This window comes from Sebastes fasciatus, chromosome 15 (genome assembly GCF_043250625.1).
Source record: "Sebastes fasciatus isolate fSebFas1 chromosome 15, fSebFas1.pri, whole genome shotgun sequence".
Classification (NCBI taxonomy): Eukaryota; Metazoa; Chordata; class Actinopteri; order Perciformes; family Sebastidae; genus Sebastes; species Sebastes fasciatus.
This window is the reverse complement of record NC_133809.1, coordinates 22994406-23017553: the sequence shown is the minus strand read 5'-3', so window position 1 is coordinate 23017553 and position 23148 is coordinate 22994406. Positions and strand designations below refer to the sequence as shown.

The 23148-nt window shown below is 39.5% G+C and overlaps 1 protein-coding gene across 2 annotated transcripts in view; it reads right to left on the bottom strand.

Annotated features, from left to right (window-relative positions):
• syt14a (synaptotagmin XIVa) overlaps positions 1-23148 on the bottom strand; it is a 52941-nt gene that overhangs the window by 24283 nt on the left and 5510 nt on the right. For both annotated transcript variants that reach the window (XM_074660825.1, XM_074660826.1), the window contains exon 2: positions 12876-12923. In XM_074660825.1, the coding sequence (XP_074516926.1) occupies positions 12876-12923 (48 nt within the window). The remainder of the gene's footprint in view (positions 1-12875; positions 12924-23148) is intronic.

Sequence of the window (23148 nt, the reverse complement as noted above, 5' to 3'; positions counted from 1 at the left end):
GCATTCATGTGCTCCTCAGATGGTCCCATTTCCTGAGTCGGGAAGTCGTTGTTCCTACTTCGGGGTGTTCATGCTTTAAATCATAATGTTATGGACGCCACAAAGACGATGTGTTGTATTTTATTGCTTAAACAACACTTTAGCTGTTTTTGACTTTTTCTGACTTCAGGGGGCGATCACGCGACTTTTCTCAGTCAAGAACTCATTTTTGCACATAATTTTTTTTTGCTTGAATTTTACTCCTACACTTATTTTCATATGAGAAATTAATATATTATTATATATAATAATAATAATAATAATCATAATAATAATAATAATCATAATAATAATAATAATAATATATTATTACTAATATTTAAAATGTACTGGAGATTTTTGTATGGTATATTTTTACCTTTTGGGTTTTTTTTAATTTTTATTATAGGTTTCTGCCACACCCTCACACGTATTTAACATTCCTTTCACGTGAATTGTATTTCTATTTATTGTGAAGCAAATAAACAAAAACAGCACAAATGCCCCATCTCACAATAATACTGAAAGTGAAACATAATGCGCGTACAAACAAATAAACAAACAAACAGATAAACAGAGCGGAAAGCATAACCTCCTTGGTGGAGGCACCAAACTGTATGTTTACCTAACGTTAGCAGATGTGTTTTCTTGTTGGAAATACAATTTCTGAGTGATGGATTGTTTTATGTGGGTTTTTAGCAGGCAGCTGCCGTCCGTTCTTCACGGTGCTGCATAGCGGCACTGAATCTTTTAGTGGTACCGAGTACCAATAGGAGTCAATACAGCAGGACATAAGAGTGTAAAGGCCAGTAGAATCAGTCTTTTTTAGTAATGTGAATTAGTGGTTATTAATATTTAAATTAATGTGGTTGGTTCATGTTCAAAGGCAGCATGATGCACTTTTACAATATAATTAATGTTATTAATGCAAAACTCCTCTGTCTTTCCCTGCCAATCTGTTTGCCATGTTTCCCAGGTACCTGGCAGCAGGGGATCATTAGGGCCAACACCTGGTCCCAGTGTTCCCAGTCTATAAAGCCCTGGCTGTTACAGTCTGCTCTCTCTCTATGTCGGCCGTGCTGCTGCAGCTCGCTCCCTTCTCTTTACAGTCACCCGTTTGCTTTAGTTTATCCTTATGCATTGTTTTGCACCTTACAGCACACACACATCCATCACTCATGCACACTTGCACTGATGACATCTAGGGCTGCATGTAACAATTATTTTCAATGTGTCGATTATTTTCTCGATTAATCAATTAGTTGTTTGGTCAATAAAATGTCAGAAAATGTCAATCAGTGTTTCCCGAAGCCCGAGACGACGTCCTCAAGTATCTTGTTTTTTTCCACAACTCAAAGATGTTTAATTAACCGTCATAGAGGTGTCTCCCTTTTTGTTATTGCCACCTGAGCCAGGTTGTAACAACCTTACTAAGTAGATGAGAGACACAGAGAGGGAGAGAGAGAGAGGTAGAGAGATTGTGTCACTGTAGAGACACAACTGGTTTGTTGCCATAGCAACAGCTTCCCGTGCAGCGTCACTCCAGACTCCAGACACACAGGCAAGTCAGATCTCATTAAACGCAACACCGACTGCAACACATCAGTAGATACGGTTTGGTTTAGAAACAAATACCAGACACGCACATAGGAATCATAAAAGCAGAATGAACCCTGTTGATGAAGACAATCTGAGGTGTATGACCTTTGAATCTGTATGACCTTCTATCTCATATTTGACCTTCCAACATCTTAATGGAGGGGTCATGTCATCATCGGGTGCGGTCACAGGGGAGACTTCCCGTCTAAGCTATCAGAACGTATGTTATTCTGTTGTTCTTCTCTCTGGTAGTAGATCAACCCTTAAAGGGGAACTACACCCATTTTCAAAAATTCATGCAAGTTATTCCTATGGTCTAAGACAGTCCAAAAAGTATTAGCAAACATGAACAACTCTCTCCAAAATCCAAAAACCAGAGTGTTATAACTCAAATTAGGCAATGACGGTAGGAATAACATGTATGAATTTTGAAAATGGGCATAGTTCCCCTTTAATATCTTTGTCCTCAACCGCTGCCGACAATTTAATGTAACCCTTTCAAACTTAAAATGCTAAACCACAATAATTAAGTAGAAAAAATTTCACATCAAAGACCTCGACAAAAGTTCAGGAGCAATCAACCTTCAATTCCAGAGATTGAGTCTCCCCTCCTGCCGGGAGCTCGGGAAATTAATTTGACATTTTACACTGGCAAAATAATAGGCTGCAATCAGGGTCACTGGCTGTTCACAAGCTGTCACACATTAAAAGACAGAAGTGCTTCATAACACTAAAATGTCCCTTTGAGGGTAATTCCTACTTTATTTTCCCAGCGTAATGAGAATTGGCCGAACTAAGCAAATAATGCTGAGAAGAAACAACTGACATCAACATGTCAGAGAGGGGATGCAAAATGATGCGCATCTGTGTGTGAAAGGAGCGTAGCATCGGTGCAAACTGCTGTCATGTAACAGTCGCTATACGCAGACTGGATGCTGTCTTATGCTGTCAGTAGAACTTATTGTCCAACAAGTAGGGACACATTTGACACATCATTTTCATAGCTTTAATAGATGAGGCACTGTCCATAATTTAGGGAGAGAAGTTGCGAGTGGCGGTAGAGAAAGTAGGAAGAAGTCGCAATTACAAATCTGTCTGCTACTTCAGCACCACGGACAGCGCCATGGATTTGTCAGCACAGTTATGCTGCGTTCACAGACTACAAGTAGGGCTTGGCGATATGGCCAAAATCTTCTATCACGATATAGGTCATTTCAAATCTGGATAACGATACATATCACAATATGGCATGTTTTCTGGTAATTCAATAAATAGTCTATATAAAATAACCACATGGTAGTATACAGTACTTAATTAAATACTTGAAAAAAGAAGTACCGATGTTAGCACCTCCAAAATGCCCTGAAACGACATTTCAAAAGGCGGGCCTTGGCAACATGTCTATCCGTCCTCCGGCGCACTGTGGCCGGCGTGCAGCGGTGCGGCTCGTCGGTGCAACAGTAGCCAGACGGCCGTCTCGCCAGGAGGAGACAGTAAAAGAGAGCATGTGATAGAGAATCGATGTGTTTTGCTAATTCTTGTCTCATTTTTGGTCTGATAAACACTAAATTCATCATAACTGGTTTCATCTAACTGGTTTCAGAAAATATGCAATCTGGTTGCCATGGTAATGAAGTACCGATCTGATTATTAACCACACCCCCGTTCTCTGTTTGAGAAAGAACGTTTACCAAAAAAACAGGAAGTAACACTGGCTGGAGTTCTCATTATAATAATTTGAGTGCAAAATGAACATAAAAGTTTTAAGTGAAATTATAGAATAAAAAATAAATATAGGCCTAGCCTATACCGCGATATAAGTTAATGAAATATATACAATAGACATCTTTTTTATCGCTTTGACGATATATATCGCCATATTGCCCAGTTGTAACTACAAGTTATTTTCAATGGAAGCCGGTGATATGAAACTGCAAACTGACGCCTCGCCACTTGAAATGCCACAAATAAAATTGAGCTGGTCTCAACTTTTTTCAACACTCCAACGACTTAGTGAAGCGTCTTCCAATCATATGTGTCTGTTTCACCGTGTTCCGGTCCGCCTTCAGAGCCATGGCCGGGGCCGTAGATTCTAACATGCACAAACCTCAGTCAGATAACAGATCAATGAGTCAGGTAGACTAGACTAACATATTCAACTAAACAACCCCTCTGCTACTAGGGGATGGAGAGAGCTGATGGCAGGTTAACAAGGTGCAAGCATTTTGGTTATTTTGTTAACAAGTGGGATGGCATTCCCCTTCATTCCCCATCAAATTGCCTACTGGCTAAGAGGCAATAACCAGTCAGGGCAGTGGCAGTAAAAGGGCTATTAAAGCCACTTCTGTTGAGCGTGAGTCATTGCAGAGACTTATCCAGGATGATTGTGTCTTTGCAAATGGCTGAAAAATAAGAGAAAATTGCCACATTGTGTGTGATCATGTGGTCAGAAAGGACAATAGGGATGAGAACAGAGGCAAATACATAATGTGTTGCAAATTATGGGATGAATACTGTCTCTCGTTTCTCAGTATTGCAGAGGAGGTTTGTATTCACCAGAATCAGAATCAGAATCAGAATCAGAATGGTGTTTATTGCCAGGTGTAAGAGGTATACACTAGGAATTTTCTTTGGCATTTTTGGTGCGAGACAAACAGTACAATATAATAACAAAAGAATGGATAAAAACAAAAGAATAGATAAAAGAATAGATAAAAACGTTAGAATAAAATAATAAAAATGTACAATTTACAAATCACGGCGTAACATGCAGGCTTTTACCGAGGATTTTATGCATGAACACTGCACACTATCAAACACTGTATACAGACCTTCTCACACAAAGTTTGTGATAGAAAGAGTAAACTTGTGCACCACTCTGTATTCTCTCCAACATCCAGAGGATCATGGTGAGAGGGATTTGAATTGTGAAATGCAGTGGAAAGGAAAAAAGGATTTACAATGCCAGCTCACTGCTGCTGACTCCACTCCAGGAGAGAGTAACATGATCAAAGTTAAACTACTTTTAAGTATTTAAATAGTCAAGTCACATTTATTTATATAGCCTAACTTTGTACAAAGCCTGCCTTGAAGAGTTGAGCAACTCAAGCAACAGAAAGATTAAAAACAACGGTCAAAATCAAAGAAACAAAGGCCGACATATCCTGATTTTTTACTCGTCGGTATGGGCCGAGCTCCAAAAACACCTCCAACTCCCTTAATAGCGTCATTTATTCTCTCCGCCTGATAAATGTCCACATCTTTCAAACTTCATGCCTAATTGATTTCTTATATTATTTAGTCACCAAGCCCAAGCTGAGATCACCGCAATGACATCATCTGGGTTATTTTCTCAGACTTTTAGAAAGCTCCCTCCTGAACCACAAAAGACATTATACAACTGATTTAACACTCTGTGTAGTCAAGCGGCAACCTCCGGTGCTGAGAAATGAAGCCAAGGCAGAAGTGCCAAAAATTGCAGTTCTTCAAATGGCCACTTGAGACAATCCATCTCTCTGCCCATTTTTGGATTAGTCAGGAGTAATAGGCCTTTCACACAGAAAAAGGTTGCTGCTGCGTGCTCTATGCTACTCACGCTTTGCTAAGCGCAGCAAAAAGCTGTTGTTGCTCTACGCAAGCCATTGGAAATAATGAGTTTCTGAGCGCAGAGGTGCCGTTGCCACGCGAGCCACCCACTTTGAGCTTCACAACAGCTCTTTAGAAACCTATGGGTGACGTCACAGAGACTATGTCCGTATTTTATACAGCCTATGTGTGTAGTACTCCTCATGATGAGAAAACTAAGGCATCATGTGTGGACTGATATAGTTTAACCCCCTAATTGTTAAGAATTTACATAAATCAAGTGTTAAAATTAGGGCTGTCAAAGTTAAGAATAACGCAAATTTGTTTTAACGCCACTAATTTCTTTAACGTGTTAACGAAACTTGTGACATCGATCTTTCGGCGGTTGTAGCAGATTCAGTCAGTTTTAAAGTTAAAGTGAAGATACTGGCATCATATGAAACTAGAAAACCTAAGGAATCCATTGGAACCAACCATTTCATACTAGCTTGTCGTGAAGGAGGCTAAATAACACTACAAACTTGTGCTAAATTTTGGCGAGGAAAAACTGGCATGGCCATTTTCCCTTGACCTGAAAATGGGTTCTATGGGTACCCATGAGTCTCCCCTTTACAGACATGCCCACTTTATGATAATCACATGCAGTTTGGGGCAAGTCATAGTCAAGTCAGTACACTGACACACTGACAGCTGTTGTTGCCTGTTGGGCTGCAGTTTGCCCTGTTATGATTTGAGCATATTTGTTATGCTAAATACAGTATCATTGCAGTCAATATGATAATATCTGTCATTGTTTTGTGTTGTTAATTGATTTCCAATAATACATCTATACATACATTTGCATAAAGCAGCATATTTGTCCACTCCCATGTTGATAGGAGTATTAAATATGTGACAAATCTCCCTTTAAGGTACATTTTGAACAGATAAAATTGTGTTTAATTTGCGACTTATCACAATTAACTATGGACAATCACACGATTAATCACGATTAAATATTTTAATCGATTGACAGCCCTAGTTAAAATAAAAAAAACAATATAATATGCCTATACATAGGTCTAGAAGCTCTACATTAGCAACCATCAATAGTGCAAATGTCTGTCATTAGTCATTCACTTTACATTATAGACGACTGAAGGGTCATACTGTATAAGTGGGAAGTAGTGAGAAGTAATAAAAGAGATACGATAAGAGCAAAGGAGAAAGCTGCAGCTGATTTTTTTTTGTGCAATTCAAATTACCGCTGAGCTCATTTACAATGATGAATTAAGCTCCGCGCAACACGGAAATCACTATATGTAAAGTCCATTTCGTGCAATTAGAACCAAATGACTGCCTCGGTACAGATGGGAGATAATGAGCTCATTTGGCGAGAAAGTGTACTTAGATGACATCTTAGTTTCCGATCAATGGCGGTGATGATGTTGTCTGTTATTTATAATGTCTAGATCAGGGGTGCCCAATACGTCGATCGCGATCTACCGGTCGATCGCAAAGGTAGTGTGGGTAGATCGCATGGCATTAAAAAAAAAAAAAAATAAATATTAAATTTTTTTTTTTTTTTAAATAGACGTCAGCCAACAAATTGCAACACTGTTTCACCTGAACTCATCTGGAGTGGAGGATGAGATTTTGACACTACAAGCTGACATTCAGCTTAAGTCCAGGGCTCATGGACAGTTCTGGAACTTACTCACAGAGGAAAAGTACCTCAACATGAGGAAATGTGCTACCTCCTTGACTGCATTATTCGGCTCCACTTATTTATGCGAGTCAGCCTTTTCCCACATGAAGATTATTAAGTCCAAATACCATTCCACCTTGACTGATGATCATTTGGAAGTGTGCTTGAGGCTGGCTATCAGCAGCTACTGTCCGGACTATGCATCCCTGGCTGATTCCATTCAGTGCAAGTCATCAGAGTAAGGTAATGACAAAAAATGTACAGAGTTATATTGTACAATATGGGTTCATGCAGTTATGCAAGGTACACCAACATATATTGTACATATAAAGAATACTCAATATATTTATAAATAAATATATGTTTTGCATTTTTATAGTAGGTAGATCATTTTGACTTGGTCATTTTATAAGTAGCTCGCATGCTGAAAAAGTGTGTGCACCCCTGGTCTAGATAATGCCTGCAACAATTCACTGGACTGGGCCAACAGGGTCACTGTGATCAACTTCACTGCCTGCACTTTTGCATTTGTTTCAGTCTGTAGTAGAGTAAATGCTGGTTATTTTTTACACACAAATACATATTTTATACGTTTAATTATATTTAACTAACTTCTCCATTATGAAAACAAGGAGCTGCCAAATGTTCTTTAACAATACGACTGTTAGATAATCAGCCAGACTCCCTATTTCACACCTAAAGAATGCCACATAACCTGCTGTGCTCTTTATTTCCAGCTCCTGTTTAACTTTTTAGCTGCATTTCTACAAAAAAAAAAAAGAAAAGACTGAGTAATTGTCAGTTAAATGTGCCTGGGCTGTAATGAGTCTGGATTATTGTTGGTAGCCCACAATGTTTGGTCACATGGTGAGGTGGGAACAGGAGGCGTTGTCCCACGGGAATGCCTGTCTGCTCACACTGTACCAGCTTCTCACTGTTGACTGAATTATTCACAGCACAGATGGAGCGGGATCCTGCTCTGTATAATTCCCCAACTGGCTCAAACAGGGAAAAGAATATTCAATCACAGACATCTCTCTTTACTTTTGGCTTCCTGTCTTAAGGCTACTAGATTTTTTTTTTTTTTGTTTAGCTCTATAAACAAACTCTGTATTCTTCACTTGTACTACCTTCGACGTACTGAAACATGAAACATTGGGCATGATGCCAACATAAAAGTGATGTAACACAGTGTCGGTGTTGCATTATTTCTCATTTTCCTTTTTCAATTTTATGAAACACAAACTCGTTCCCCTTTAATTCAAATGTATAAGTCATTTAAAGCATTTATATTCTCACATCGGTCAAGTTGCTTCTCATTTAGTATTCAAACCTGCAGCCACTAACTGGAATTAACTGGAAATTATTCTGATAATAAGTAAAACATTATATGATTAAAATAATTAGGCTTATTATACAGGATCTTGATTAAATAAATGAGTCAAATGGCTACAAATTAACAGTACAAAAGAAAAATAACAGGGAAATTTACAGTTTATTTGTGGGTAAAGCCACTACTACTGCAGCCGCACACACATGCACACACATACAGCGTACGTTCAGTTTTAGCCAAAATGACTAATTTAACCAAATTTACCGTATTCATAAAAATACTGAGAAAGCTCTTAGATCAGGGGTCAGCAATCGAAGCAATCCTTATCTAAGGCTTAGATAAAATGAGGGGGATTGAGTGATGACTCACGGGAAGATTTAACAATAACCGACTTTGTTACACAAGAAGCTCAATAATGTGGGAAAGAAACCTTGTAGTGGTTATAAACTGCACCACAAACCTTTGTAAGAGTCTTTAAAGTTAGTGTTTGCAGTGGATTTGGAAGGAAGATGAGAACAAAACATGAGAAAATAATGCATTATTCACTAAAGTATGAGTCCAGTGAGCAAACTGACAGATTTTACATTGCTCCCATCATCATGATGATCACGGATCAACTCCTAATGATATGTTGAATCATTTTAAATATATGAATACTATGATAATGTTATGTCTGTAGCTTGCACAGTTTTGCTTTATGATACAAGTAAGACAATTAAATCAACAGATGTCCTTGTTGTTAACGGGAAACTGTCGGTCCGGTGTGTGCTTGGTATTTCTTATTAAGGGGATGTGTTAAAAGATTTCGTAGGAAGGAAAACCTGGCGATATCAAGGACGCCTACACCATTCTCCAAAAATAAAAGATGCCAGACTGTGTTCAGATGGAAGTCAGTTGGAGTTAGAGTTGGGTCGATTTCTGCTTTTGCCAGTCCGGTGTACCATCTTAACACCGGTTTGATTTTATGCCAACCGTTTGAACAGGCCGACATCAGCAACAGGTGCCGACGGCGTCACGCCTGCTTGTACTGCATTAGTGACAATCCAATATGACACGGTGATTAACATAATATTATGTGTGTTTATAAACGGACTAACTGAGCCACTAGTGTTTGACAGGCCGTGCGCATCATGGTGCGCATCTGTCGAGCTGATGGCGGTGACTTCGACATAACACCGGCAGCATGAAGGAGATCACATTTCAGTAGAAGTGGGAGGGGGAAGGGGCGCACGCCGCAAAGTTGTGTTTAGTCACTAGAAAGTTCAAGTGTTTTTTAGGGGGGGCGAGACAAGACAGGCTTCCATCAGCCAGTTCTAGACACGACCAGTGTATTACAAGCCTGGCAGCCCGTAAAGTTAGAGAGTGTGTGGTCGTGAGAGAGAGAGCGAGAGAGGGAGCGAGCGTGTTACTGACAGTGAGTATGAAGTCAGCAGTAACGTTATAGCTGTGAACGTAGCAGTGCAGTGTGTGTACAGTTTTTATTGTCAGTGAATAAATGCTACAACTCCTCAAGACCCAAGCCAGGTTCCTGTGTCTTGCTTGCCACCTGCTGATTAAAGTGAAGGGGGGTTAGCCCCAAAGCTAGCGACAACAACGGCTCCGGTGGGCTGACCTTTAAGGTGGACCAGCTATTCTCATTTTGGAGCTCAAACAGAGCGTTTCAGACAGAGGGTAAAAAGAGGTGCTGCAGCACAGCCGGTAGGAGAAAAATAAAGCATTTTTTTTTAACATTAAAGCAGGTAAACACGTTCTAATAGAAAACCAAAATACAAGTATGCACTTGAAAATGAGCATGATAGGTCGTCTTTAATCTGGTGCAACAACTGATTTGCATGAGACGCTCAGTTTGAACGTAAAAAAATGATATTAAGGATCAACTGGTAGGTTAGAAAGTGGATGAAAACGACAATGTCTACCTACTCAGCAGACAAGAGGTGTAATGTATTTATAGGGGAATTACAAGACTGTCCAATCCCTGGCCACAGTCCAAGGACACAATGACCCCTTCCTTGTGTTTAACAAATGGAAGGTATGTAAGTCACAGAAAGGTTTCTGCACTGCACACCATGCAAATGACATCTTGACCCGACCAAACATAAGGAGCAGCTGGTCTTATCCCTTGTACTGGATATCCTTGACTGGATCCGACTGTAGTCATGTTACAAATACTGCACATCTTTAGCTAGAGACATTAAAGAGCATGTTTCTAATTTCACCATCATAATCAAAGACAAGAAAAACAATGCCAGTGAGAGTCCTTCTAAACTTTCATCCTTCAACACAGGGATGTCGGGCGGTGTTAAGACACAGGACACACTGGAAGAATAACTACATACCCCACAATGCCTGCTGGGAGCACTTAGAGGTCCCCCAAGAGGAGCAAGGGGACGTTGCTGGGGAAAAGGACATCTGGGCTACTCAGCTGACCCTGTTGCCATGGCGACCTGACACAGACAGTTGAGGATGCTGAGCTGATGCTAGGTTCCTAAAATTGTCTATAAAGTTTAGGGTTTAGGTGTTAAGGGAGGTATTTGCACATGAATTCTATACAGTATAAAATGAGGAAAGCCTACTGCACATGAGTGGAAAACGTAAATGTGCGTTAGTTTAAAGTTCTGCAAGTGCTTTATTGTCACTTTTGACAATATCCTTGGTATTGTTTTGTTGCACATTTCTTTTGTCGTTGTTGAGTTCTGTCTGCATGGAAACAGTTGCCATGTTGAATGTCAAAAAGCACAAAACCATCTCAAAACCACAAAGACACCCACACACTCCACAGGCAATCATAAGCACTCTCACCAGCACTCCCATACACACTCCCACACATGTTCATACAATGCCCCAAAAGCTCAGTATCTACTGCGTAGCCATAGCCAGGCACACACATACATACACACCTCTGGGACCTTCAACGATCACAAAACAAATGGGATAACTCAACAGGCACACACTTACACAACCAGACAGACCATTCAACAGGCTGCTACTCTGTGATGAGCACCCTCTGAATCTGCTTGTGCATGTATTTGGTTGAAGAGAGAGTCATCACCATCCAGAATATGAATACTGCCGTGGCAAAGAGAGGCACTGAGTGCTCTGACTCAACATGCAAAATTATGATTATTCTCATCAGCCTGATGTGTTAAAAGCTTGTTATTACGGAGCCTCACAGCTGCAGCACCATCACGACCTTCAGTGCATCCAGTTATGTAAAAAATACTATTTTTGTATGCTGCAAACTAAAACTTTAGAATTACCCATATTGCGAAGTATGATTTATCCATTTAGGTAATCTTTACTAAATTAATTAATATGAATCCACGATAATGCCACAGTAACGCTTCAGATTACAGCCTGCAAATTACAGTGCAATATTTAGTATATACAAGGTATTTAGAGAAGACAGTGTAAGAACTTACGCAACGATTATGGTGTACAGTAATAGGTAACAAGACAAGAAAAATGGGTCAAATGGGTTAACAGTGCCGATATTTCAATACAATTAATTAGGGTATTATTTTTAAGAAAATGTTTATTCCAAAAAAGTATTTTGGGTAATTACATTGCAAAATATTTTTATGCACAGAGTATTTACTTATTATTAATAGTGTGTCAATAATTTTTGCTGCATAACAAAACATTATAGACTAAACCTGTAAAGAGGTTGTACCTTTAGTTATAGTTATGAAATAGTTACAGGATGTGTATGTTTTTAAAATGATGATAAAAAACATTAGTTTTGTTGGACTAATGTTAGAGAACCTGCTTTTACGTCTTATCTCATATCGTTATATCATAAACATTTATGGAGCCAAATTGATATACTATAACACAACAATATATATTTTTGTACAACATACAGTATAAAGATGTGGATAAAGATAAATATATCTCCTCTTTTCAGATGTGTGCACAACAAAACTATTTATTTATATTAATATTTAAGTTTATAACAAAGCTTTGTTTGACTGTTTTTTTTGTTGTAAAAGTGCCATATGTATTATGGCTCCTTTTTATTCGTTATTCCCCTGTCTGCACTCTGTAATTATTATTATTATTATTATTATTATTATTATTATTATTATTATTATATATTATTCCCTTGTACCTTCAAGTAGATGCCCAGTAAGCATTTCATTAATTCTCCCATATGTGAAAAATATTACACTATAATTTGATGTCTGTAATTTGAAGCATTATCATATTCACACACGTACTCTAGTCTGACTAAGCTTTAAGGTCTGAATTTTCCATTCATTTATACCACACTTAAACACACTAAAATCACCTTAATCTCCCTGACAACAGTGTAGACAAACTAACAGACTGTGTATAAGGGGAAAAAAAGTAATGTTTCAAGCCTAAAGCTTATTTTGTTTTACTTGGTCCGCGTTGAGAGAATATGACATTAATCTAAACATTTTCAGTTGAAAGTTGGACAATGAACACAAGCAGTGAACACATACAACAAAACAAAGCACACAAACGACACAACCAAAACGACAGTGAAGGCAGCGCAGCCTGAACACAGTGGAACAAGGAGAACAAGGACGGGTGTCAGCGGCGGTGACAGTTTAACAGTGATAAATGCTGATGAGGAAAGTGGAGTGCGGGGTCAAAGGTCAACCTCCCCAGAGCTCTGATCTGCCCTACCTTTTCTGACGCAGATGAGCTCATGAACTCCACAGTTACGCTCGCCACCTGGAAAGACAATGCAGTTTCAATGAGCCACACGCTGCGATGGCGGCAACGAGAGACAGAACAACACATCATGGAAACACATTTAAATATGTTGGAACATTTAGACAAATTGAAAAGGACAAGAACAAAACACAGATATAAGACGCTGACAGAGACTGGATGGTAACAGTCTGACGGTGTGGGTGGTGTGCAAGCTGCTCGAGTTTAAAATACACCGGTTAAACTAAGAAACACTTCAGACATTTAAGACTACTTCAAACAGCCTGTACATGACAATTGTATTTTCCTTTTTGTCTAATGGACAATAACTGGAAAGCTCTTAATGCCCACATATGGCCCCCAAATGTTTTAACAGCATGATTACAGCAGACTGACAGCTCCAGCTTGATTTGCGTTCATCTGAGGACAGAGGAGCTTTACATGATTGAAGGCTGGTTTGGTTTTTATGCACAAATACTGTGATAAGCAGTTCATATTATACAGCATGTGCTATGTGTTTATGTGGAGGGGTTGCCTGTAAATCTTGTAAACCTAACTTATTTTAACTAGACCATGTCACATGACTCATCTCACACTCCAGCCTTATTAGGTGTACATAACCTCCCTTTATCCTTTGTTTCAGTTCTCACATCTCTCCCACCTCAAACCTTTTTCTTTAACTCCACTTTAATTAACTTTATTTATATAGCACGTTAAACACAACACAGTTGTTCTGAATTTCATTACAGAAAACTCAGAAAAAGGAACTAGGAAAATATTGTAGTATCGTTATTTTATTTCCATTAAAGGTGCTAAATGAAAGATTGGAAGCATTTCTATTGCCCCCGCACGGCTCTCAACATGGCGACGGCTGAGCCGGTGGCTCAGTAGCTAACAGTGCTAACAGCGCTGACAACAACGGCAACAATGCTAACATAAGCTAAAAGTGTTAACTTGCGGGAGAACTGGAGGGTGGGTGCTACGTTTCCACAATGGCGCCATTGGTCAGGACGGCGTTATCAGCTGTAACCACCGTATGAGAGCAATGCAGAGTGGCAGCCGTGAACTAGCCGGTTGGGTGATGTGGCGCGGCCGGACCAGCGATGTCAACAAAGCACAGAGAAGCTCGGATAACAACACACACAGAGGGAGAGCAACTTCATTCTCTGCTCAGGTAGACATTACTCCGATATCTACATAGCAAAATAGTTGTTTGCTGATATATTAATGCTCTGGATATCGTATAGAGCACCTTTAATTAACTTTATTTATGTAGCACTTGAAACACAGATTTTGTTACTCTCTTCTCCCTTAGAAAAAGTAACTAGGAAAATATTGTAATCTTGTTTTTGATGTATATCTCGTGTTTGTACTGTACGCTGATATTAAATTTCCATTAAGATAGTAGCTGTGGGTTCAGTGAAAGACTTAAGTTTGGGTTAGATTAATGTATACATTTAGCACAACATGATCATCACTCCTTCTACGCCTACAGTAGAGTGTGCTTCTTGCAAGAAATCACTCATCCCACTTTTCAAATTCAACCCTATGCAGTGGGATGGACATGTGAACAACTTAGGGACAAAAATAACATTTGACATTAAAACGTTGATTTGTAAAAAAAAAAAGATTATTATCAATACAGAGTAAAAAAAGTGCCAAAAACTGTGTATTTCTTTTATTTCAGAGCCCAGCATCAAGAACGATGTCTGGTGGTGAGACTACTTTTCTACCATGGTTTCCTCACTGATGTCTTCTGTCGCTCTGAATTCTTATCAAGTATTGTGTCATCTCAGTGGCCTGGACCCAATTATGGCAGCTGCAGGAGTGTGATTGTCCGTCAGTCAGAGCATCAGCACATCATTCGCTACCTAGATGCGATTATTCAGATAGAAGACCTCTGCATAGAGCTCAGCATTGGTTTTCTTCACGAGGCTTCTAACTGTAATTCATGACTATTACTCACACTTGTGAGGGCCTCCCAGTCTCTGAGCTCTGCCTCTGGGATCTGCCTACAGGTTGAGGTTTCAAATAGCTCCGGCTGCCTTCAACTGTGACACTTGTGAGATTTTCACAGCTCTGTACCAAAGCTGCAGAAAGCACTGAAACTAATGGCGTCACAGTGGTCATAGAGACACATGGACTTTGACACATTTTTCATACAAAGCTAAGAATTGAACAGCAAAATGACTCCAAACTAGACAGAAAGAATCTAAATTTAACAAAGACCCACAAACACTAAAACAATCAGAAATAAAAGAAAACAGTAGAAATACTAAAAACTAAAACATTATTAAGTTTTTTTTAAAATAATGAACCTTAACCCACCCTGCTGAGAACGGACATACTGCATTGTTCCTGTTGATATTTTCCATCTTGGAAAGGTCAGACATACAAATATAGCTCAGATTTGATACTGATTAATAAGAGCAGCGTCTATTGGCTTATAGGTCAGTCTGACAGTTTCACAAAAGGCAGAAACGAGAACTACGGCTGCAACAATTGGTTAAGTCGATCAAAAATAAAAATGAATCTGCAACAAGTTTAATCAGTTATTATGAAAATTGTATTTTAGGCAAAAAAAATGCCTCGAATCTAATTAGTTCTAGCTTCTCAAATGTGAATCTTTGCTGGTTTTCTTTGTTTTCTGATAGAAAACAGAATATCTTTGGGTTGTGGACTGTTGGAGGAATAAACAAGCAATGTTAATATGGGCTTAATATGGGCTCTGGGAAACTGTAAACATGTTTCATACATTTTGCAGTCTGAAAAATATATTGATTGAGGAAAAAATCTGCAGATTACTTGATAAAGACAGTTTGGATCTGGATCTACAACCGCTGATAAACTCAAGTTTTTAAGAGCTTTATAGTAATACTTCCAGCTCTGAATAAAAAGACATGCCTTTACCTTGACTTCTTCTACATTTACATTCTTTCTAATGTATTCAGGAAAAGTGTTACAGCGTGTAAACACAACCATTGAAGGAAGTTGAGCCGCCCGCTACATGACAAGACTGTCGGAAAATCTTTCCTGCACAACTAGGAGCTGAAAGCCGAGTCGTTGCTGCTGTCCAGCAGATCGATACAGCAGCTGCGTGTGGGAGGAAGCTCCCTGTGCTCCTTCACTCCTCTTTCACTCACCACACACACACACACACACCATACTCGTCAAAAATAACATTTTCTTGCATGTGCTCTTGAATACGGTACACAGCGCTGGTTGCTCATATCACACCACAAGCAATCTCTCTCCAGGCTTTTAAATATTTTGGGGTTGGAAGTTCCTTTAACCAGCAGTCGAATTTTCTATGTAGCCTTCACAGGATGGACTACAGAATTTCATACTTCCATTTCAATTCAAGACTAAACATGAAGATATTTCACTCCCTAATGTCGCTAATGTCTCGCCTTAATTACCTACTTATGTATATCAAAACATTCTTGCTGATGCTAATTAGACTGTCAAATGAATGCATTAATGGGAAAATATGTGCATTAACATACTTGTCGTAAACAAATGGGGAAAATGACCAGACAGAGAACTCATATTCATTATTACATAATGTAAACAGCAAGTTGCATAATCCAATCAACTCACTCTTTGCGTAGACTCCCTCCAAACATAGAAGGTAAAAGTCAGTGATTGTTTTTAAAGTGCAGTGTCATTCTTGAAGGAGAACTCCACCAATTGTACACACCATACCGGTGTTGGGGAGTATTACTGCACATGTTAAAACATGTATAAAGCCTTTTGTGGCTCAAAAGAGAGATGTGTGAAGCCTGAGAAACTGCCTCAAGTGATGTCACCTGAGTCAGCATCAGTTGGGGCTGAAGAATACAAATTTGGAAATGAAAAAAAATCTGGCAGTGTGGAGTTAAAGAGAAGTGATCTCACCAGACATCTGTAGCCCGCTCCTCATCTCTGTTTGAGGCTAGCGGCTTGAGGTTACATTAGCCACTACAGACACAATATACCCGAATCTCTGACCGAACTGTTGGTGCACAAGTTGCATTTTGCACTGATAAAAATATCCTGATTGATCTACATAAAAAAATCCAGGCAAAAATTTGCAAGTAAATTCAACTTCAGTTTATTATGTAGATCAAGAAAAACTAGTATTTTGTAAGGATTTTAGCCATTTTTCCAAAAGTGTTATGTGAGAAGATGATAATTTCGATTTAAACCACACCTCAAATTTTTATTGAGATGTTTTTGACATTAGGACCATTGATGCTGCTGCATCAATGTGGTATAGTGGAAGAAAGAACCACTAAGACCTTTGATAGACTTTGAAAGAGCCAGACTTGATGTGGTCCAACGCAACCCACTACACTCATGGCTTACTTCCCATGGCTCCTCCCACTTCGCAAGTGTATTGGAATAGAGTAAATATAACAAGATCATTGTTTGTTGTGTGGGTGTACCTAAGAAAATTGGCTGGGATTATACCACGACATCTTGTTAAGGGGAAAAAAAATGCACATTCTCTTGTGTTTTGAACAAATGCAAATTAATTTCAAACTAGATATCATACAAACTTCATTTTTAATTGTTAATCTCACAGATTTAATCATTTAATCATCCGTAGTTTTTTCAGTGGGAATAATGTAGGCGCCAGGTTTTAACAAATAGAAATAAACATATAAAAGAACATATCTCTGATCGATACCATCGGGAGTACTTAAGTAGAAGAAAGAGGTCAAAAGCTCACGTTTTCTGCACCTTAAATAGGGGATGACTTTTTTCATAGAGCTCCAATGATTGGACGATTAATTATTTAGAAAGAATATCAATAAGCAGAAGCTTTGATAATTGATTTATCGTTTCATATCGATGCCAAACAAATAGCCTCATTTACAAATGTGCTGCTTTGAGGCCTCTGGGGGGAGATGGACAAGATCAAGCACAAAAAAAGTCTTCCTCATATCAAAGCCAAACAAGACCACAAATAAACCCCTCCACGGAAAATAAGAATTTGAAATCAAGCACCATCACTAAATCTGTCAGAAACATCATCAGAATTAACACGAGTTAACACGAACACATCGTGGCAGAACAAATCATTTGGCCAGCCTAAAATTGTTGCAGGATAGCAGAGACTGAGCTGAGAAAGATGAATATTTTGAGTGCTGATGATACGTACGTATGGTGAAGGTATCAGGTGTCATACTGTGATGAAATAAACCTGCACACTAAATACAGTATTTGTAAAAATAGCTATCACTCAGACTGACATGTGCTTGATTATCTGATTATCTATCTCTCTTAACTGTCTTTTCAAAAATCAATTTGTAAAAGGAATCAATTTGAAGCACCAGTTGTGATCAATATGTGAGGTTACTAAGTTCTTGTGTCTCATCCTCGGTTTCACCAGGGAGCATGTCTCACCTTCGGCAAACTAAATCAATTTGAAGTCTGTGGCCTCACAGTCTTTCCTCATGTAGACGTCTGGGGCCGGGCTGGCAGCATTTTTAGGATTTGTCCCAGTTCCTTTAAGGAATCTCCTCTACCTGCCCCCTCTAGTCAGGCTGCCGAGGCTAACGCGTCTGGGTTAAGGAGAGAGGGATGGACTGAGGCCCGTGACACAGAAAAGCTGGGCTGAAGAAATTGACCTGACAGATATTTGGATGTTTGAGGTCAGTGGAGAGAACATGCTGTGAGAGAAAGGAACGAGGGGAAACAAACTTGCGGTCTTGCCCCCATTAAGTTTCAAACTCAAATATAAGTCTAAGAGTCACTCTCTCTCCAACTTCTGAGGGAAACATCTGGTCCTTCAGCTGCTCCACTATGTTCATCGGCTAGTTTGTAACTTTGCCAGTGTGCTGTTTGGTGCTGGACAGGTAGCATACAGTGAGTTTAGCTATCTGCTAAAAAACAGCTGCCTGCTAATGAGAACTGTGAGAGTGAACCAAAACAGTACAGTTGTGGCTTGTAAACCGAAACAATGAGCAGAAAGATGCTAAAACGCTACGTAAAAACTGAAGAGGACTGCAGAGTTGGGTGATCATTCTGCGTGGGTTTATCGCTACGAGTGACCGCTTTGACATTAAACCTTGTAATCTGATCCATTGTTAATATAGAAATATGAATCAGTGCAGCTTTAAAGGGATAGTTTGGGTGTTTTGAAGTGGGGTTGTATGAGGTACTCATCCATAGCCGATGTATTACCTACAGTAGATGACGGTCGGCACGCCCCCAGCTTGGAGAAGCAGACAAGAGTTACTGCACGGAACCAAAGCAATGTACTGCTGTGGGCGGGGCCAGCAGTAAAACATATTTAAGCCACCTAAAAGAAAGGCTCACCTTTAAAAAAAAAATCAATATCAATTTAAGTATATGATATATTTAGAATATTTTCACCGCTTTACCTCGTCGTCCGACGGGGAACTGACGCTGTTGTATCCATCTATGCTCTCGCCAAAACAACCAGACTCCATTGAAAAAACTGTAACTTTACCTTGCAGAACACGGGGGTTGCTGGTCTACCGCTGTCTCGATCGTTTAGTTTGTGCTATTATGTGACTTTGGTGAATCCGAACTAACCAATGTCACTTAAGAACACTAACTAACTAACTAACTAACCGATCTAGGCAGCGGTAGACCAGCAACCCCTGTGTTCTGTGAGGTAAAATTACTGTTTTTTTTCAATGGAGTTTGGTTACTTTAGTGAGAGCATAGATAGCGTCTTCAGTTCACCGTCAGAAACATAGACTGCATAGCTGTCTCACGGCAAGTTAAACCAGGGAAAATGTTCTAAATATATGATACTGATTTATTTAAGTGGGCCTTTTAGGTGTAGTGCTTCTCCAAACTGGGGGCGTGCTGACCGTCTTCTACTGTAGGTAATACACTGACTATGAATAAGTACTTCATGTAATCCCATAAAACACCCAAACTATCCCTATAAGATTAATAACTAGGCATGCAGGAAGTATTCTATAATGGACTCTGGACTTAGGGAAGTAAGGTAACTAAACATGCAGTGGTTTTCATCCTCATCAGTAAAACAGAGACGAAGGACCCGCTTGTGTTGCTTGGGTTCTTCTTCATACACTGTATAACAGCGATAATTGATTTATGAGACATATTACTTGTCAGCAGCCATTTACATGAAAATCCCTCAGTCTCTTTATTGAAAGTGGCAGAGGGAAGGTTTGTGTTACATCAGGTTGGTCATGACCATGTTGGTGTTGTCATAATGAAAAGGAAGAGGGAGCGACTTCAGAAAAAGCTCCAGCTAATCCAATTAGCAAATGGAGGATACAGTGCGTCAAAGATTAGCCCAGCTTACCCGACGGTTCAGCTGTATACATTCATAAAGCAGCAGCGGTTTCCTCATACTACAGCTGTACACTGCTGCATAGGGTTTTCTTGTGAGGAAGTCACAGCTTACTTTGCTCTATATTACCAGCGCCTCGGGCAATGGAAACACACGTGCAGTTGACACCTTATTTTTAGAACGCACAAAGCCACATATACCCAATTTAGAACAGGAATATTCTTGTCACAAAAAAAACTGTGAAGTAATAATAGATTGATCCTGCAAACAAGCTAGCAGACAATAATACAGATGTAGTATTTCTTCCAGCAAATCTTGTTATTCCCAAATCAAACTCAACCCTCAGTGTCAAATGCATCTTCTCTGTATCTTTCTACTGGGACAAAAAGCATTGGATTAACACTCACTGCCGCTCTACGACGGCTGAAATGATCTGTGCACAGAATATCCTTATGTTTCTGGCTATTCATCTCCCAGCCTCCCTTCTGCCATGTGGCAACTGGAGAGCTGATCAATAAGTGAACGGCGCTAAAAAACAACAGCAACAAATCCCTCGCCTTTGTCTCAACCAGACAAACAAGCCCTGAGATGACATGAAAGATCTACTATACAGCGGAAATGTTGCCGATGATGAGTCAACACAGTGGATCTATAATCCATCTTACATGCTGTAAGATCATCAAAACCGCAACAAATCAAACCTCTGAGGTCCTGAGCGAGAAAAGTGCTGCGAACAATCCACAGAGAGAAACATTAGCAAGCATGCAGTTAAAGGGAAGTGTCTGAAACCGCACCAAAGAATGAGGTCTCTGTCCACAATTCAACGGGACATCATGCATACAAGTCACACAGTATCTTTGAGTTTATGTTTTATGGATTTCACTATTTCATTTCGAGACTAACGGCATCTACAATCTGAAAGGATGCATTAAATTCGCCGTCGACGTATTCAGGGGACGCACCCCATTTTTTCCCTGATAATGCTACATTGTGAATAACAAAATCTGTGTTGAAATCGGCAGAACGAGAGCTAGTCATTGTTAGTTGTTAGCAGCGAGTGGACAGCACAGTCCTGCGGAGCTAACTACTAAAGTTGAACGTTGAACAGTGGTTTCATTATGATGCATTCAAGCTGTATTCAGTAAAAATAAGAACTGCTCAAAGGTAAATTCTAACACCATCATGATGTGTTCAAATGTAATCTTGTAAAATGTAGTTTTTGGCGAGAACCTTGAATAAATACAGTTGTTTGAAGGAGTTTGAAGGAATTATGAAATGTTAAACTTCCTAGTGTTTATTGTTTTGTTTTTGTTTATTACCGTGGTATTGAATTGGGTATGGCGAATCGTGGAATTTCACTGCTATTGGTATCAACTACTACATTTTTGGTATTGTGACACCCCTACTCTTTACACACTGAGCAGACACAGAGCAACATTAGCATTCATTTAGAGTCGTGCTTCTGGCTACCTGACAAATATAAGTCCAATATTCACTGTCATTTTGGCTCCGTCTTAGTCTCCGCTAACTCCTGTTGAAACCATCTGTGTAGGTGCTAATCACTCCACTGTGTTCACAAGCTATAGGCGCTACCTTTGTCTGTCTGCCGTTTAGTGCCGAGCAGGTCAGTGGGTTTACCAGTTTTTCACTGAAAACTGCTGCTTGTGGCTGAGGGGAATATATGAGCAGCACCGTTTACATTATGCATAGTCATTTCATCCATTGTTAATCTAAAAATATTGATGAGAGCAGCTTTATTATATCATAAATAATCAAGACTGTCACTGTGAAGACTGGCAGCCTCCTCGTTGCCTTTTAGCTTGTGGTACACTGAAATCTCCTGGTTAGATTTGTGGCTCATAACAGGAACAGTTTCACCCTGAAAGTAATGCATTGCTCTATTCCAGTTATAATATCTCATAGCACACATTAGCTCGACCGGTCCGAAGACATATTGGCTATTATCGCCTCATATCCTGTTTCTCGCTCGCCAAAACAAACAGCGATGCCCGAGAGGAGGAGGGGAGAGGAGCTGAAAAATCGTCGACAGGAAGCAACAGGGTTAATGGAAAAACACGGTTTTAATGTTTCCAGAAAACAGTGTACTGTTTGTATTTCTCTCAGTCTAAACAACATATGTAATCTACCGTATATTTCTTATTGGTTTCTGCTCAAGTGGCTGACAAAGGCACCGGAGGACAAATGACATGGCAGGCACTTCAGTAGGATTTGAAAGATACTGTCAAAATGTCAGCATGCAGAGCTTCTCTGTTGCTGTCATTTCAACACATAATATTTCCACAGCTAAACACCTCCTGCGCTGCCTACTCTGTACTTGGCTCCGGCTCACGACTCAACAAGGCTTCGCACACGTTGGGAATACGAAGTCGGGCTGTTTTCGATCTGCCGGCCAGAAAGCCGAGCTTAACCATGATACGTGAAATCCATTTGCAGTCGATCTGTCTACAGCTTGTCACAGGAGCTGATGCATGGAGCTCAGATCCAGTCAGGGCTGAACAGTGGAGCCACACACACAAATACACCAGTACTGATGAGACAACATTTCTACAAGAAACTCCTCTGTATTTTAAACTAATAAGGATGTATTTTTACTAGGGCCGTCAATCGATTAAAATATTTATATTAATCGCATGATTATCCATTATTAATCATGATTAATCGGAAATTAATCACACATTTTTTATATGTTCAAAATGTACCTTAAAGGGAGATTTGTCAATTATTTAATACTCTTATCAACATGGGAGTGGACAAATATGCTGCTTTATGCAAATGTATGTATATATTTATTATTGGAAATCAATAAGCAACACAGAACAATGACAAATATTGTCCGGAAACCCTCACAGGTACTGCATTTAGCATAAAAAAATATGCTCAAATCACAACATGGCAAACTGAAGCCCAACAGGCAACAACAGCTGTCAGTGTGTCAGTGTGCTG